This window comes from Stegodyphus dumicola, chromosome 1 (genome assembly GCF_044657685.1).
Source record: "Stegodyphus dumicola isolate Sdum_Otavi_A_Nest chromosome 1, ASM4465768v1".
Taxonomy (NCBI): domain Eukaryota; kingdom Metazoa; phylum Arthropoda; class Arachnida; order Araneae; family Eresidae; genus Stegodyphus; species Stegodyphus dumicola.
The window spans coordinates 152,488,265-152,506,911 of record NC_140768.1 but is presented as its reverse complement, the minus strand read 5'-3'; the positions used below and the strand labels follow the sequence as shown (position 1 = coordinate 152,506,911).

Sequence of the window (18,647 nt, the reverse complement as noted above, 5' to 3'; positions counted from 1 at the left end):
TTCTGGTGAAACCAGTCCTGGAAATTAATAGTTACACCTTGTATATAAATTATACAAAATTTATATATTACTATTTTTAAATAATTTGCTTAATTTTTGTACCATAAAGGTTCTTTCTTATCTTCTTCTGCTTTGCCATCGGTTGGTGTTATAAGACCATCCTATTTTTCATCTGTTATTTTACGATCGTCATTCTCAAATAAATTTTTAATTTCTTCTTCCCACCACCAGTTTCTTTTATAATTTGTATAATTTCCTTCGCTTCATTTTCAAACAATGAAAATCCTTTAAAACTGTTGATAATTTCTTGCCAGCAGGCGGTGATGAGTTTCATAGAATGTCAAGTTGTTGGAATTAAACATGTACTGTATCTACGGTACTGAATAACTCTGTAATAAACCTGAACCTTTTATTTGTCTTCACAGCAAGCATAATTTTAAATGTTCTTTAAGAATTACAAAATTTGATATAATATTAGAAAAAATATTGCCGTTTAAGCAATGGATTCCATTTAGGCATTTACTGATTCATCAATGACAAAATTTATAATATAATGATAATTTTTCTTTTTAGAAATTTGTATCTTCATACGACTTGAAAAACAAATGAATAGATGATACACTACACCAGCCTCCACACCATGCCATATAATTTGTCACTGCACCATATGCCACGGTGCTGAACAGTAGATATATGAGGATTAGATTATGCTTGTGCAGCAACAAGTTGCTAAAGTGGCATATCATACCTTTTGTTAATTAAAGAAGCATGAATTTATGCACCATGTAATAGCATAATTGTGTGTAATCTGCAATGCCTAGAAATTATCACTGTGAATAATGAATGTAGTAGTCTAACAAAGCACGAGCTTGTGCACCATGTAATCATTAGTAATTTAACAGCATGTAACCTGCAACGCTTGAATCAGTTAACATGTGTCTGTTGGCTTTTTTTTAATTGTCAGGATGACATTAATCTGTAAGGCGAGATGACATACGGCCTTAAGGCCGTATGTCATCTCGATGACGCAAAGTAACAATAAGTTGTGTTAAAATACCATAACTATTAAAGAAGCACGAACTTGATTGTAGCTATAAAGTATCATTTAAGTTTCTAACAAATTTTATGTTAATTTATTTTTCTATCAACCTCATTTATATTTAGTTCCCTGTCAGAATGTAAATTTTCAGTGCCCACAATATTCAAAATTAGGTAGAAAGAAAGAAGTCTTTAAAGGAAGGTTTTGGAGATTGAAATCAGAGTGTGTTCTGCCTGATTGAAAGCCACATTGCTAACTTTTATTCTCTAGCAAATAGTATTCTGCAGCATTAAGTTAGTCTTGCTCTTAGGCTTATTTACATAGACTTAGGTCAGAACCAGTTTGCATGCTAGTCAAAATGTGAAGCCATTCGGCTATACTTAAATTTCATTAATTTTAGTTCATCCATTATCTTCGATTTAAATCCAAAGCTAGTGGCTTCTGTAACCACGAGTGGGTGCCATCTGTTAAATTTTATTTGGATTAATAAGACTCAATGAAAATTGACAAGTTGTCTTTTAGAGTTTTGGTCTAATGGTATGTTTTCTAAGAAGGCCAGATCCCCCAAATCTGATATTTCGAAATTTTTTATATACAGTCAAAAGTCGTTAATCCGGACTCGTCGGGACTTCGGTGATTCCGGATTATCGATTTTTCCGGATTATAGATCATCAGTTTAAATCTGGTAAAATGGCATGCAGAAATTATAAAATTAAAAATATGAAACAGTAATTTACGAAATAAAGAACAATTATGATCTAAAGAGTATCAAAATTTACAAAAAAAAAAAAAAAAAAAAAAAAAAAAAAAAAAAAAAGCTTAATATTTATTTGCTTACTTTATTAAATATTTCTTTCAATGTAAGTTGTTTAAGTTGCTTCGTTTTTTATGTGATAATACATTCTCTTTAATTCTATAAACAGACATAATTTCTTGTTCAATTACAAAGTTCCGCTGTTCAAGTCCTATAATTGCTGTGTCGAGAATACCGACTGATTTGTCAATCGAAATTTTTCGTTTTCAATAACCTCTTTTACTTTCTTCGCTATCGGAAGCGAATTACAATGACGAGGCATTTGATTTAAATCATATCAAAGACAGAGTACATCGAGATGAAATACTACATTTAGTAAGCAATTATAAGCCAAATAAAATAAAAACATCTGCACTGAAAATAAGAATAGTGCTGACAGATCAACTTCCAATTCATTGCGCGCCGCGGCGTTAAAGATAAACAAACGTTAAAGTTTAGATAAACAAAGGATATGCCTTTATCCATTTTTTGCAGCAATTCCACTTTTTGTTTAATGGACTCCGAAACATACTTTCGCTTTGTAGATCCTTTACATATTAGTAAATATATATCGGAAATTCTATTTGACATAATCGAAAGTTCAAGCTTACTTTTATAAAATTTCTCTCTGCAAAAAATAATAAGCCGGATCCAATTCGAAGATTAAGGAACAACGCAATCTGTAACATTAACTGAAATAGATAATTAGATAATTTTAGCTTAGCTTATACCGTCCGTTATAGATTAAACGCGCATTCGTAAACGTATTTTGCGCACACGCAAATTCGCAGCTGTAAAGGTCTTACGCGCATGCGTCAACGCGCCGCATGCGTAGAAAGTTTGTAGCTCTGAAGTCCAGATTATGGGTATCCGAATTAACGACTTTTGACTGTAGTATGAATAAAAAGTGTTTTGATTGAACTAAATCTATTCTCTAAAATGTCATCTAGACAATAAAACCTTGAAAATATACCTATTCTTTCAAAATGTTTGCTAATGAAAGTCCTAATTAGTGAAAATCTACAGTTAAAATATAACACAAAAATAGTAAAAGATGTAAAAATGGATTTTGTCAAGAAGAAAAATTCCTTCAGTGTTACTGATGCTATTGGAAATAAATTTGGAGAATAAATATGTTTAAATATTAGCAAATGGAAAATAACGAAAATATCGAATTTATAAATATTAATGAAACAAAATTACATCAACAAAATATACACAGATTTCAGCCTTTAACAGAGTTTGTACACATTTCTGCACACGGAAAATGTACTTTTAAGGACCATTAATGAAATAATTAAGGACCTTTGAGCAAATGGGAACTGAATAAGTTTGATTAAAATTATTATCTAAGCCTGAATTTCACTTTTGTAATACCATCCTAAAAATAAAATAGATTGCTAAGTAGTATGCATTATTACTAAACATGAATTAATTAACATAAGTATTAACAAGTTTGAGAATAAAATAAACTTTATGCAATTTATCAAGTAGCATTAAATATTTTACACTTATAATAATTGGACATATTTGAAAGAAAATAAGTGGCATTTACATTTTACTAACAGTTAGCTTTATGTTGATTTTTTTTTTTTTTTTTTTTTTAGTCCAAAGGGGCTTTGTCCCTGAAGGACTATTGTTTTCGTTTTGCGATTTTGCGTCGGACTCATAAACGTCGGTTCACTTTTCAAACTGTTGCCACAAAATGTTAGAGTCTTGCATTATATTTGAAGAAATTAAATAATGAAAAATCTGCATAAATGATTGTCTATTTCTCGCATTGTGATAAAACAATGGTACATAGAGCCATCGAATTTTGAATGACGAAATCCTACAGCGAATATGGGCATCTGAAATCCCAAATTTGGAATTTGTTTTATTATAGATTTTATATTTTGTAAAACTTTAACGAATTTTTGATTTACAAACTCAATGCTTTAAAAGCGAGAAATCGCAACGTTACGTAGAAAAAAAATACTTTTATCTCCAGCTTGCGAGACTGTGTATATCGGAAATTCTAAAGATATGCTTAATTTAACATTATTTTGCGATATTGCTCTTGAACTGAATTTTATGGTTTAAGTGCAAAGAACATGATATTTAATAAATAAAGGTAACACTCAAAACGTTAAAAAAACGTCCCTTTGGACATAATTTAAAATCTGAAAAATTTCAGATTTTTTTTTTTTTTTGTCTCATATTGTCACTTACTTGGTCAGTATAGAGGTTAAGTAAATAGTAAGTAGAGTTTATGCCAAGAGAGTAAGATCATAAAATGAGAAGTAAAATCATAATCAGCGTGATTTAAAAGAAAAGACTGGCTGTTGTCATCGCTCCTGCTTGCCTAGAGAGAGACTTGCTGATCAGAAGAAATCTGAAAGGCCTGATATAAACATGGTTGGCAAGTTTTGAAAGTTAGCTGGACTCTGTCTGATGAGTTAGTGTCATAGCTTCATATAGAGATCCAGGGGTTGTAACTCAGTTAATATACTTTAAGGTTCTAACAATCCACTAAAGCACCAGAGGTGATAAGTTGTTTTGTATTATTTTGAGTCTCACAGATGCAAAGAATAAGTTTTACTTCAATTTTTACATTTTTGTGTTTTATCTTGTGACCACAGTGAGTATTAATGAAAGGCAATAACTCGCTTTAAAATGTAGAGATAATTTTTAAGGGTAAACAGTTAGTTATAAATAATTAAATTAGGCAATTAGATAACCTTAGCCATTATGGATTTACATGGCCACTATTATGCCCTATTAATATCAAAATCTAATAAAATTTCACAGTTTAAAATAAATGTAATTTATGACATTGATTCTTAAACGATATTAGGATGATTACACATTAAAAGCTACAAAATATTTATGTTTTGTAACAACACTCAACAAAATATTTTTCCGTCATTTTAATTTGAAGCGCTCCCAAACATTTTGACTAGTTTATATTGATTTTCTTGTCTTTAAGCATCTCGTCTAAGAATTAGAGATTTGTCTCAATGTGCAAACCAATGCTATCGCTAGTTTCTGCATGCTTTATCTCCTAACTTGTCAGCCTCTCCACAATGTACCTATGAGGGTTTACTTGATCTGGTAAAAGTTAAATACAGTCAAAAGTCTTTAATCCGGAATGATCTATAATCCGGACCTCAAAGCTACAAACTTTTTGCGCATGCACGTAATATATTTACGAATGCATGTTTAATATATAAACAATGGTATAAGCTAAGCTAAATCTAATTATCCATTTCAGTCACGTTATTTCAGATTGTGTTGTTCCTTAATCTTCAAATTGGATCCAGCTTATTATTTTTTGCAGACAGTTAGAGCAATTTTATAAAAGTAAGCTTGAACTTTAGATTATGTCAAATAGAATTTCCGATTCTGGAGCTGCCAAAAGATCTACAAAGCGAAAGCATATTTCGATGTCCATTAAACAAAAAGTGGAATTGCTGCAAAAAATGGATAAAGGCATGAAGAAAGTGACAGAGAGGTGATTTGTTTCTCTAACCATTCCGAAATCTGTTTATGAATTTGACGCTGCTCTGGGGAGGGGGGCACGGGCAATATACAGGAAGCTGATCTGTCAGTACTATCCTCATCTTCAGGGCAGATGTTTTTATTTTATTCGGCTTATAATTCCTTACTAAATGTAGCATTTCATCTCGATGTACTCCGATATGATTTAAATCAATAATTTCCTCGTCATTATAAATATCACGAATACACATAAAATAGTTTTCTGGCTGCAATTTTCTAATTTCAACTATGCGTAATGTATGCTTTACGCATGCGTGCGTTGAAAGAAATGTTTAATAAAGTAAACAAATAAATATTAAGCTTTTTTTCTTTGTAAATTTTAATACCCTTTAGATCATAATTGCTCTTTATTTCATAAATTACGGTTTTATATTTTTAATTGTATAATTTCTGCATGCCATCTTACCAGATTTAAACTGATGATCTATAATCCGGAAAAATCAATAATCCGAAATCGCTGAAGTCCCGACGAGTCTGGATTAAAGACTTTTGACTGTAGTCCAAAAACCCGACAGATGTGAAGCAAATTATCGCTATATCTGAAAGTAACTACAATATCAGACAATAGTTTAAATAAGCCTCTTATTTAAAAAGAACTTACAACATAAAGGCATGTTATGATGTAAACAAAATCAATAACAGCTCACAGTGATGTAATTAAAAAAGAACAGTCAAATTCAAACTAAAAATGTGGACTAGTGCTCAAAGTGTCTGTGTGATTTTGGCAAAGCCTCGAGAGCTATCTGCCTAAGGGGATGGATGCCTTCGTGGAGGAGTTTCTGAAAAAAACTGGCTCGTATACACATTACACATGGAGAAAACCATGAAAACTCCCATGCAACCAGCCCGTTCGTGGGGTTTGAACCTTGGACTGAACTACCAGTGTTCAGTGACTTTACCGCTCGGCCACTGCTGGGCTCAGTGGTCAAAGATTATATAATTTAATTTCAATTTAATCTGGCTCAGTAACTCTATCATATGAGGAAAAAGAAGTGGGAAATTAGAGTAAAGGCTGAAATCATAAACAATAGGGTAATTTACATAATAATAACTGCACATATCTTTGAAGAATGAGTTTCTTTATGTATTCAGTTTCTTTCTTCAATACATTTCCTTGTCATTTTAAAATTTTTGGAATTTAATTAAGGATTTCGGTTATTCTAAAAAACACTAAATGCGTTTAGAATGTATAGAGTGGCTAATTTTATTTCTTTAGTAATATGAACATTCAGAAGAAATATGAAATATATATGTTAAAGGCCAGTTACAGAGCTGGTGTGGCAGAATTTTTAGAGAATTTAGTGACACACCGAACAACAAAAACCTAGAAATGGCAAAACTTTTAGAATTTAGAAAGGCACTAACTAGGCAGCAGAATTTAGGATCCACAGAGATTGCATCAGGTGGGAAAATGCCTGTTTATGATGCATTAAGATATATTAGATGAATCTTTTAAACTGTAAGTTTTCAATTTCTTTATAAATAGAAAAATCCTTTTCTATAATGCCTGCCTATGTGATAAGATTAGAAGCATTTTTTATATTTTCCACACTTGTGATTAGTGAAAAGTAGAGAAAACAAAGGGAAGATAAACATGTTAAGAAAAAGATTCTAGTATCAGGAGTAAAACATTCAAATATTATATTTTCATTGTTCTTCCAGACATTCTCCAAAAAGTAAGAAATTCATTGCAAACTTTCTGTAAAATACATCCATTACGTGTTAATACCATGCAGATATTTTTCATTTTGTCACATATTTCTCAAATCTTTTAAAATCGTAGATCTATAAATGTTGCCTTCAAATCCTTCTAAACTTTCCAAGCTGCAATGTCTAAAATACTAAAGAAAAATTATCCTTACCAGTTTTGTAACAGCAAAAAGCCAGAAATATTTTGGGGAAAAAAAGGGGGGGAAGTGTAAAATTAATTTTATAGAGAAAACCGATACCTATTCTGAGAATTTTGAATATTCTGAGACAATTACATGGGAAAAACTCTTACTATGAAAAAAATTAAAAAGAAGACATTTTTTATTAATTACATAGCAAATTTTGCTTTTGCTAAGAGCTGTTTTGTAAAATGTGCTTTATAGCATTATACCTTGTTTATTTTTTAGATTCAAAATATTGTATAATAAGTTGCCAAAATGAAACTTTATAATATGACAGTGAAAAATAAAAATGTTTTATTTTAATGTTATTTTTTAATTATAATTTCAATATATTACCATTATTTTAATGAAATTTATGAATGTTACGATGTTTTAAAAATAATTCGTCAAAAAATTCTCAGATCTTGAAATTAAAATTTCCTACAGAAACTGATCTTAAAATCGCCAAATTTAGAGCCGTTTAATAAAAGAATTCACATCCCCAAAGGCGACAATTTGTTTAAAAACTCTTTATTAGAAAAAATGAATTTCGAAATGCTTATGTTTCACTTCTTCCTTAGAAACTCGAGTATCCCATCATTTATATTAGAAATAGAAACAAATTATAACCCATGAACCCATTCAAAAGATAACCATGTACATATGTCAGTGAATCGCCAAAAATATTCCTTCAAAATGCTTATTCACACTCAAAATGGCAGTCGTAAAAACCAACAGAAATTTCAGATGATTAAAATTAAGGACCTTCTGATTTTTGCCAAAATTAAGGACTTTTAACCCTCTAAGCGGCAAGGCCGTATATATACGGCTTAGAATATCTTTTGTGATATCTGTAAGAACATATATATACATGCATATTAAAATATGTCAAAGAAATTAAGCCAATATATCAAAAGTACATAAATCCAGGTATGTAATACCAGAAGAGTTTTTGCATTAAAATCAAAACATAATTTGTTCTCATAGTAGTTTTGGGAAATTTGTGCTTTCTTAGCAAAAGCCCTGGCCGCTCAGAGGGTTAAGGACTCTTAGGGACCGTACGAACCCTGCTTTAAGGGTGAAATAAAAAAAAGTTTTGAACATAGATAAGAATTTTTATGCATAAAAATTAACCCATTAATGACTGCACTACATTTCACTTGATGAAATTTGGGGGAGGACTTCCCCTTTTTTATGCATTAGGGTCTGATTAAAAGAAAAAATAGTTTTTTTTTTTTTTTTTTTTTTTTAAATTTATTTATTTAAGGTACAAAAATGTTGTTAAAATGTAAACGTCAGTCAAAACTGATTACATTTGGGATACATTGAAATCGAAATATTTGCTGTGCAAAGCCACATTACATTGGTTATAAACAGTTATTGCTTGGTTATTACAGTATTTGCATCTTATTTTCTTTTGGTTGTTTAATTTTTCTCGATAATGTGATTTGTGGGATCCTTCTTGTTTTGCTGAAGCTAAATTTTGAAAGAAAGATGATCGGCTAACACAATAAGCATATGAAGATGAAGGCTGCAAATTTTCAGAATATTCATCTTTTGTTTCCAGCAGTGCCAGTGCAACACTTCCTTGAAAATCTAACTGAGAACTTTTAGAGTCTATCAAAATAATGCAAAATTTCTGTGCTTTTGATTTAACTATAGGAATATGTAAAAACAGACTATTTCTTACCTTTTGCTTATGCTTTATACACAGCGCAACAAAATTGTCCATAAAGTCCACACCACCCACATATTTGTTGTAATTTTCAACAAGTTTAGGTTGCTTTAAATACAATTTTTTTCTGTGAATATCTCTAGGCCACTTAAGGGTGGTTTAATTATGTCAAAGTTAGTTGCCACAGTTGTGATGTAATTGTTCCTACAAACTACAGCAACGCCATGCTCCTTATCAAATGCATTGTCATATGTTCCATGCACTTCTCTTATCCTTTTGTTTACAGGTGTTATGGGACATTATCCTAACTTGTTCTCCCAAATCGGGTGTTCTTCTGTTATCAGGGCTGGACTCAGAAATGTATGTCTATATGTATGGATGTACGCATTCATATATGCCTGTGTACATACACTCACACATATACGCATGAAATAAATGCAAGGAAAAGACGGAGCAGTGTTGATGCCTACATAGATCCATATTGAAAAGGAAGAATTCTGATTGCATAGTAGGCTAATGTGTTGAGATCGTAATATTTAAACTTGGCAATCGAGGCAGTTTTAATACAATTTTTATTTGCAACTGACTTTTGCGGCCAAAATCACTTGGCACGTAGGCATGCCTATTCACAGAACATTTACATTTTTGATATTATTGCGATAGCAAGCAAGACAGCGAAATCACTTCCTAGCAGAGCAGAGAGCGAAGCTGAAGTGCGTAGCTATGCAATATGGAAGCACACGAAGAGAAAAGTTTTGGTTCGAGTTAAAAAGTTTGTTTCCAATTATTACATCATTAGCGCTGCGCAGAACGGGATGATCTAGAAATGACGCAATTCAGAGCAGTTATTACGATTTTTAGAACAAAGAGGAAGAATTAAAGAGTTTACCATTAGTTAAAATTACAATTTTGATTCACATATTTTTTATCTTGTATGCATATACACGTGCATACATACATTTCTGAATCCGGTCCCGATAACAGAAGAGTATCACAAACTGTTCCAGTGGTATGAAATCTCAGTTCATTCTATTCTGAAAATAACATGTGCAACGTAAAATAGTTGTCGAAATATAGGTTATAATTTGAAGGAACTTTCACCACACTTAAAAGATGTGTTACAACTTCTCCACCTAGTCCAAGATCAGTTGGTTTCTTTGCAGATTTATCTCAGTATATATCAAAATGATATAGTACCTTTCAGAAGAACGCAGACACCAAATTTTGTACCTAAAAGGAGCAGGTTTGCCTTTGAGAAACATTTTGAATGAATGTCTGCCAAAATAAAGAACCATTTTCTCATTTAAGGAAAGATGTATTGAAAAAAAATTCATACAATGCAAGAAATTGACATTTAAAATATTTAAATTAGGATGAATATTAATAGCATTTTTCAGTTTTATCTAATGCATTATTTTCAACTAAATGCAAGTTCTACTTGATATGCGTAAATGTAGAACTTACCATTGCTGCACATATTAGTGGATAACTAACATTTTCAACAAGCAACCAGTGAAATCTTTCTTTAGGAAGATATACATAGCCAGCATAAAGTCCTTCAACACAGGAACAGAAGGAGAAAAATTTTGTAAATTTTTCCGGGTAGTATATTTTATACTTTTTCGGGTAATAGGTGTCAAAAGATTCTGATTATACAATTGTAAAAATACATCTACAGGTTTTGAAGTCGTGCATTTTTTCTCAAATTACTTCCTTCTTTTGCCTTCTCCATAGACTGTTTGTCAACAAGCAACAAAATGTATACCAGAACAATTTTTTCAAGCAATTTCCTTTTTCTTCTTTAGATGATTCAGAATTTTTTTTCAAACATTTTTTGAAGAATTTGATACATTTTAGCATTTCTTAGATTAAAAAATCACAATTTCATTTTATACAGCTTTCGGCATTGTTTAATTATAACCTACACGTCACCATCAATGCATTCCCCACCAGTCACAATATCTGGATCCAGGGGGGGGGGATTACTACTAAATCTGTTTCACTTTGATTATTACCATCTAATGAAAGTTCTAAAATATCTTCATCCAATTCCTTCATAAATTTTAATGTTTAAAACGTTAAAAACTGTTGTCTTGGAAATTCATTAACTACTGTTTTGTGGAATCTGTAAAAGAAAATACTACTGTCTATGAAAATCTGTAAATATTCATACACAACTTTGAACTGACCTTGCACTTTCATAGCATTTTAGAAAACAGATATTTATAGCAACAAAGACAGCTCTACCCGAGGTGACGGCTCTTGACTTAAGCTGTCCTGTAGGACAACAAAACAGGATAATACCATCCCACGGAAAATAGAAACCACTATGAGTGTACCGCAGCCAAGGGCCGGGTGGCAGATCAGATGTGCTAAATTGAACGATAGTCATAAGAAAATGAAAGTTTTTGTTATAAAGACTATTGTGCCTTGTGCACTAGGTGCTTCGTGCATTCAGAAAAAGAAAAATGATTTAGGAAGAAATGATGAAGAAAACTTGAATGTCTTGAAGGGAAAATGTAAAAAGCATTGATAAGAAAGTTAAGCAATGCAATTGGAAATTTGGAGTTTGAGATTTTAAATTTAAAGAACTAGCATATACATCACAACCAAAGAGCACATAATTTGTGAATAAACATAATTTGACAAAATTTCCATAAAGGAACTAAAAGTAAAGAGAGGCTATTTTAACATATCTAGCAAAGTTACAGAATACTGATATTAAAAATCAAATTTCATTATTCATAGTTAATACAAAAAACAGAGCAGTAAAATTTAATTCAGAGAACATTACCTATTTATAATGGTTCTTATCTATCTAAATCAATTCTTATCTAGGAAATAATTTATCTTAATTGTAGAACTTGTCCTCCTAATTAACATATTCCAGTTTGAAATACAATTATTCTCAAAAACTAAGAAAGGAAAAACAAATAACATAGCAATAACATTTAGTTTGCTATTTTAAGACATAGCCCTTAACTGAGAACATAACTCTTTTTTAAAAAAAACAGGGCAAGCATAAGAATTAGAAGTGTGACAAATGTTGTATTGTGCCTGCATTTCTAAATTTGGTCTTAAACAGTTAATACAAGATGGACCCTCTTTACAGTTCGGAATAAAATTATCATGCATATGAGTGCAATGAGAGTGACTTAAATAATTTGTACAATTTCGAATATGATGGCCAAAAGCCAGGCAACAATAACATCTTAAAATGCGAATATATTTACAAAAACTACAAGAATGGAATCTAACATAAATGCAACCCTTATGACCCAGTAATGTCAAAGACTGCTTGTCTATTTGTAGAATGAAATTCTTACTATTGTCTGTGCATTTAAAACTTGTGACAAAATTTAAATTTAAATCTCTCGGCAAGAGCGCCTTAAAAGCACCTTCGATAGCAGCCTCAGTTACATTAATAGGAACTCCAAATAAAATATTCTATCCATCTGGAGAATCTGGAGTAGATTCTGGATAACAGTAAATGATTTTTTTGCCTTTGTAGTTCAATAACATACTTCTGAAAAGTAAACAATTTATAATCTAAAGCTTGGAAGTCTTTATTAACCAAATATTTGGATGCAAAACTTGTTTTTTTCTTTTAGAACTAAATTATTCTGTGCCATAAATCTACTCCACCAACTCAAAGTTGCTTTACAGTTTCCCCTTTCATTTGCATTCTTTTTTGCTCCCTTTAAGGCATTCTTGTTACAATTAATCCATTCTAGCACTTTTCTAGGACCCAGTATACAACAATTTCTTCTAGGAAAGGCCATCTTTATGAAAAGCACATTTATTCTTTAGCATATTAATCAAATATATATTATCTAATTATATCTATCATATAATATACATCATATATTAATTATTGCAATTTCATTTTTCCTTCACTCATGTACAGAGCTTTCAACCAATACCAAACATCTTGCTGCAGCACGACTTCCATTTTCTTTGGCAAAATGAATGGCTTTGTATTGAAATCAGCAGCATGTTTGTTTCTTTTCGCACAAGCCATATTTACAACTGACACTAATTCAACTGATTTCAAATAAAGTAAATGTGATTTTCTTCTATTTTCATTTCAAAATGGAAGTACATTCTTACTCCAAATTATATCCCTCTTTTCTCAAAACCCTACAACAGCATTTTTTGGACATCTGCACTGAATACAATCCAACCTCTTTGCAATAATATTTACTTCCTCAAGCATTTAACCCACACACATACTACTCCCTTTATCACCTGTGAATTTGGGTATATCATTATTTGAAAGCCTAGGAAAAATATTTGAATTAATGATGTCAAAAGATAAGAGCACTGCACATCTTTATCTTTTAGGTTTCTTCGTCAAGAACTGAGTGTGTGTTATACGGCGAATATACCTAAAAATTAAAAAATGTTGCTTGAAATTATATATGCACATTATGCACCGGTGTGTGTTATATGCACAAAAATACTGCACATGAGATACATTTATAAAGAACATATCAATGAAGGATTGTTAATTTTCACTCTTTGGAAAATCTTACAAGAGGGGAAGACTTAAGTAACAAAGTTAATGAATTGTTTTAAAATGAATGTTTATAATGGAGAAATTGCATAGGAGTATGCACATATGGTGTAAAAGCAGTGACAAATAAAATCACTGGTTTTAAATCATTTACTAAACCTGCCGTGATCATGTAATTTTTCTTGATGGTTCTTGATGCAACACATTAGCAATGGAAATGAATGATGTGCCTCAGGATACTTTCAAAATTATAAACTACATTAAAAGCCATGCCTTGCTCTTTAACGGCTATTTTTCAAATCTCTTTAAAACATGGCCAGCAAATATAAAAATTTATCATCATCATCTTATGTGATTAATAATAATCACAGAAATAAGATGACTGTCAAGAGGGTGAAATCAAAGAGCATCATTAGCCCAGAAGGGCTATTAGTCTCAAAATTGGATTCTGCATTGAATCACAATAAAAGTCTGAATCACTTTTCAAATTGTTGCCACCAAATATTGCCCTTTATTATATTTAAAGAAATTAAATAATGAAGAATTGGCATGAATGTCGCATGTTTATCGCATTGTGAAAGAACAAAGTAACCTAGAGCCATCAAATTTTGAATAATATAGTTCTCCACCGAAATATGGATACTTGGAAGTCAGAACTTTGAATTTGTTTTATTGCGCATTTCATATTTTATAAAATTTTAATGAATTTTTGACTAACAAACTCAATGATTTCGAAGGGAGCAATGACAACACTGTATGAAATTTTAAGCCCAAAGGCACATTAGTCTAAATGCTCTCGAAATGTGTATGTGTATGCAAATGACAAAACGTCCCTTTGGACATAATATAAAATCTGAAAGCTTTCAGATTTTTTTTCTATGATAAGAATGATGAAGAGATTTCAAAATAAAATTTTTATATTTCTATCTGAACAAAAAATCTGACCTTGTTGCTCTTTTTAAAATTGGCTCATAGCTATGAATCCTGCACTATTTGTTAGATATTGAGAAATTAATTAACCTCACCTTGTCTCTTCAAGGAAAAAATAACAGTATTATTTACTGCATGCGATAAAATTGAAGATTTTGTAAAGAGATCAGCATTTAGAAAAATAGGATGGTTGTTCACTTGAAGCACTTTCGACTATCAATAATTTTATAGCTGGAAAAAATTATGGTAAAACTGTAACTGCAAAAATTATTATAAATCTCTTGAAAACCATAGAGCAAAATGCTGCAAATGCATTATATTGAATTTTGATTTCAAAGTGTTATCCTGGATTCAAAAAATATTTTTGTTTGACACTGAGATTAATCACCTGTCATTTAAAATCAAATGAAGAATTTGTTCAGCTATCGAGTGACTCAAACTAAAAATTTGAGTTTCCACAAAAATCCATGATTGGAGCTCGATATGAATTCCTCACAATTTCTGAAATGGCATTAAATGTTCTTTTGGTATTCAGTACTACATATTTATGTGAAATGACCTTTTTCAACTTTAATGATTTTTTTAATTCAAATATCAATTGACACTGAATAACACAGAAGATGTTTTATGTCCAGCAACGTCAAATATTGGACCAATATTTAATGTTTTGCATCAAAAAGCAATCATTTTCACTTCATCTGATTTTCGTTCATTAATTTTTCTATACTTGAAACAAATTCTAAAACTATTTTTTCTATTTATATTTTGTTTACCAAAGCAATAAATTATTTATTGGTAAATATTTATTTTTATAGCTTTATTTGGCATTTAATATTTGGGGTTCTGAAAAAGTCTTAAGATAGAAAGGGGTCATTAATGAAAAAAGTTTAAGCAGCACTGATGTAAAGCAGAAAATGCAAATTTATATCATCAAATAATGTCTTATCACTTTCTTTCCACTTATTTGATAATTTAGATCTTGTAACCAAACATGTAATATTGAATTTTTGCCCGACTAGAACACTTTTTAACTGCTTTTCAGAAGTCCTTATTAGATTATCATCAGCCATTAATATAAGCTAAGTTTTACAGAGCAATGTGTTACTTCTAATAATTTGTGCATTTCCTAATCGGATGATGGTGGTGGTGGTGGTTCAGTGAGTTTACTAATTTTAACACTTTTACAATTTTAACATTATTTTTATTCACTATATACAGAGCGTATTCTTAGGCTGCCGCCTTCAATATGAACAAACTTTATTCTTTTTCAACTATGCGAGCAACAGCGTCCTCTAGCCTTTTCCTTCAAATTACACAACACTCCCCACCTGAACTCTGTGGAGAGTTCATCTTTCAATAATATATTCTAGAATATTCAATTAATATTTCGACAATCAATCCTAGAGAAATGGCTAAACATAACAAACATGCATACATAATTATAAGAACATAAATTTTACAAAACATTAAATGATACCTATCAGCAAGGTCAGGAGAATCAAACCTAAAAATACAAAATACAAACATTAGTTAAGTTCCATATTATATAACAATTGTATAGGCCTTTTTAAGGTACCAGTAGGTATTTTAATTATGCAAGATCTTATTTTACCACCTCTGCCTGGCATTAATTTCACAATTTTCCCTATTGTCCAGAGATTTCCGAGATGTTTATCGTCATGAATCAAGACAATATCGTTGATTTTAAACTGAGATGCGTTAGAGTGTGGAGGACAAATATTGGCAGATCTCAGATTAAAAAGATACTCTGATCTCCAACGCTTCCAAAAATGATTTAAAATATCTTGATGTTATTTTATTAGCAGACAGAGATAGTAATCATCTACCAACCAGAAAATGAAAGGGTGTTAGTGGAGAAGGTTCATTGGGATCGGTAAACACGTAGGTAATTGATTACAATTAATCATTGCCTCGATTTCAAAGAGCACTGTTTCAAGCTCTTTCACAGTAAGGGATGATCGACCAATAATTTTGCGTAAGCTGGATTTTATGGTTCGTACCATATGCTCCCAAAAACCCTCCCCATCATGGACCCCTCTCAATAATAAATTTCCAATTTATGCCTCTAGCAGAAAATAATTCTTTCACAGATGAATCACTCAAAGTTTTAAAAATATGTTTTAGTTCTTTGTCAGCTCTTTTAAAAGTCTTGGCATTATCAGAGTACACGGTGGTACACAGTCCTCGGCGAGCTAAAAATCTTCGGAAAGCTAGCAAAAAACTTTCAGTGCTGAGATCAGTTACTATCTCTATATGTAAGGCATGAGTGACCGCACACGCTAACAACAGCATGTAAACTTTACCTTGCCTGTTTTTCGTAAAAAATGGAGCGGCGAAGTCCAACCCGGTCACAGCAAATGGAGGCGACCCTTGGATTCTGTCTGGAGGAAGTGGAGTGATATCCTGTACCCCAGGATGAGCACTATATCGTTTGCATATCACACATTTGCTGATGATAGTCTTAACACGCTATCTTTTCTTAATGACCCAATATTTGTCTCTGATCTGAGTAACTGTCAAAATAACTCCAGAATGGAATACCTTTTCATGCGAGTCCATGATGATCAACTTGGTAAACTTGCACTTAGAGGGTAACAGAATAGGATGTTTTAAATTCTCGTGACAGTCTGCAAATTTAATGCGACCTTTCAACCGAAGAATCCCCTCCTCATCAAGCCTTGGATTAAGGGAGTAGATGGAAGAACCGAGAATTGATTTTTTATTTGATAACTTAATTATTTCCGCTTGATACAATTCTTGTTGCGTAATTTTCCCAATAATGTTCAGCTGCTTTATCTCAAAAGCACTTAAAGGTCCATTCCCTGTAGACCTTTTCCGAAGCCTCCCAATAAATCTTAATACATAGACAGTAATTCGAGGTAATTTTGCTAAAGAACTGAATTTTTCTATATTCAAAATTGGGGGATTCATTGTTAATTACAGGTACAGTTAAAATAATATTTTTTCTTAACTCTAACGATTCTGAATTTGGTTATAATTTCTTTGTTTCGGAAAGTTTTCAGTAGGAAAACGTAACCAGTGTGGCCCATGCCACCCACCACAGATCATTCTTAACTAGTGACTGAGCACTAATTCCTCGAGTTAGTAAATCGGAAGGATTTTGTTTTCCTTTGCAGTGGTTCCACAATTTTTTGTTGCATATACCCTATATTTCTGTAACACGATTAGCGATAAATGGTTTCCAATTATTTGGCGAACCTTTAATCCAAGTAATGGCGATTTCAGAATCACTCCAAAAATAAACATCCTCAATTAAATCACCAAACATTTTTTAAAAATATTTATACATTCGAGCAGCCACGAGTGCTCCCATTAACTCTAAATGAGGAAGCGTGATTGACCTTAAAGGTGCAACCCTGCATTTCGACATGATAAAGGAAGTTTTAATTTCTGAATCGTTCATATGGTATCTGAAATATGCGATGGCCCCATATGCTTTAAGACTAGCGTCCGAAAATAGGTGAAGGCTTATATTCATTGGATCGTCATCAAAGAAATTTCCCTGTATCGATATTTCAGTTAAATCACTAAGTTCCTCCCGCCGAATGTTGAATTTGTCCTTAATCTCTGCAGGAAGGACCTCATCCCAGTCAGAAACGGAACATTAAATTTCTTGCGTAATAATTTTTGCCCGAACAACAAAGGGTGCAATAAATCCAAATGGATCGTATATTTGGGCGATACTTTGCAAAAGTTTCCTTTTTGTCACAAAATCATTTCCAGTAGAAAAGTCAATTAAAATTTTTTAATTTAACTTTATAGTGTCCTCAATGCAATTCCAAATCATGCCAGAATCAGAAATTCGATTCACTAGTTAGTTTATCTGATTCCTTAATCTCATTTGAGACCCATAAATCGTTTAATGCTTTAGAATTAGTTCTTAATTTTCTGAAATTCATCCCAACATCCTTAAATATGTTAACCGCATCTACAGATAACCGATATGCATCTTCAACCGTTACTGCTCCAAAATATAGGTCATCAACATAGACAGAAGAATTCAACATTTGGAAACTGTCCGGCATTTATCTTTATATTTCCAAATGTGATATTTTATAGTGGCAGCCAAAATGAAAGGAGATATAGTCCAACCGAAAGCTACGCGACACATTTGCATAATCTTAAAGGAGTCATTATTTTCATTAAACCAAAGAAATTTTAGAAATTGTCTATCACCTTCAGCAATCCCTATCATCAAAAAGGCTTTTTCGACGTCTCCACAAAACGCTATCTTAAACTTA

At 31.6% G+C, this 18,647-nt stretch overlaps 1 protein-coding gene across 5 annotated transcripts in view; it reads right to left on the bottom strand.

Moving 5' to 3' along the window:
- Positions 1-18,647, bottom strand: part of LOC118185205 (uncharacterized) — an 85,928-nt gene that overhangs the window by 50,126 nt on the left and 17,155 nt on the right. For 4 of the 5 annotated variants that reach the window (XR_015042689.1, XR_015042687.1, XM_085822189.1 and 1 more), the window contains exon 2: positions 15,842-15,868. The exons of the other annotated variant lie outside the window; for it this stretch is intronic. Coding sequence is in view for 2 of the 4 variants with exons in the window: in XM_085822189.1 (XP_085678315.1) it covers positions 15,842-15,868 (27 nt within the window). In the remaining 2 variants the exon portion in view is untranslated. The remainder of the gene's footprint in view (positions 1-15,841; positions 15,869-18,647) is intronic. 5 annotated transcript variants of the gene reach the window in all.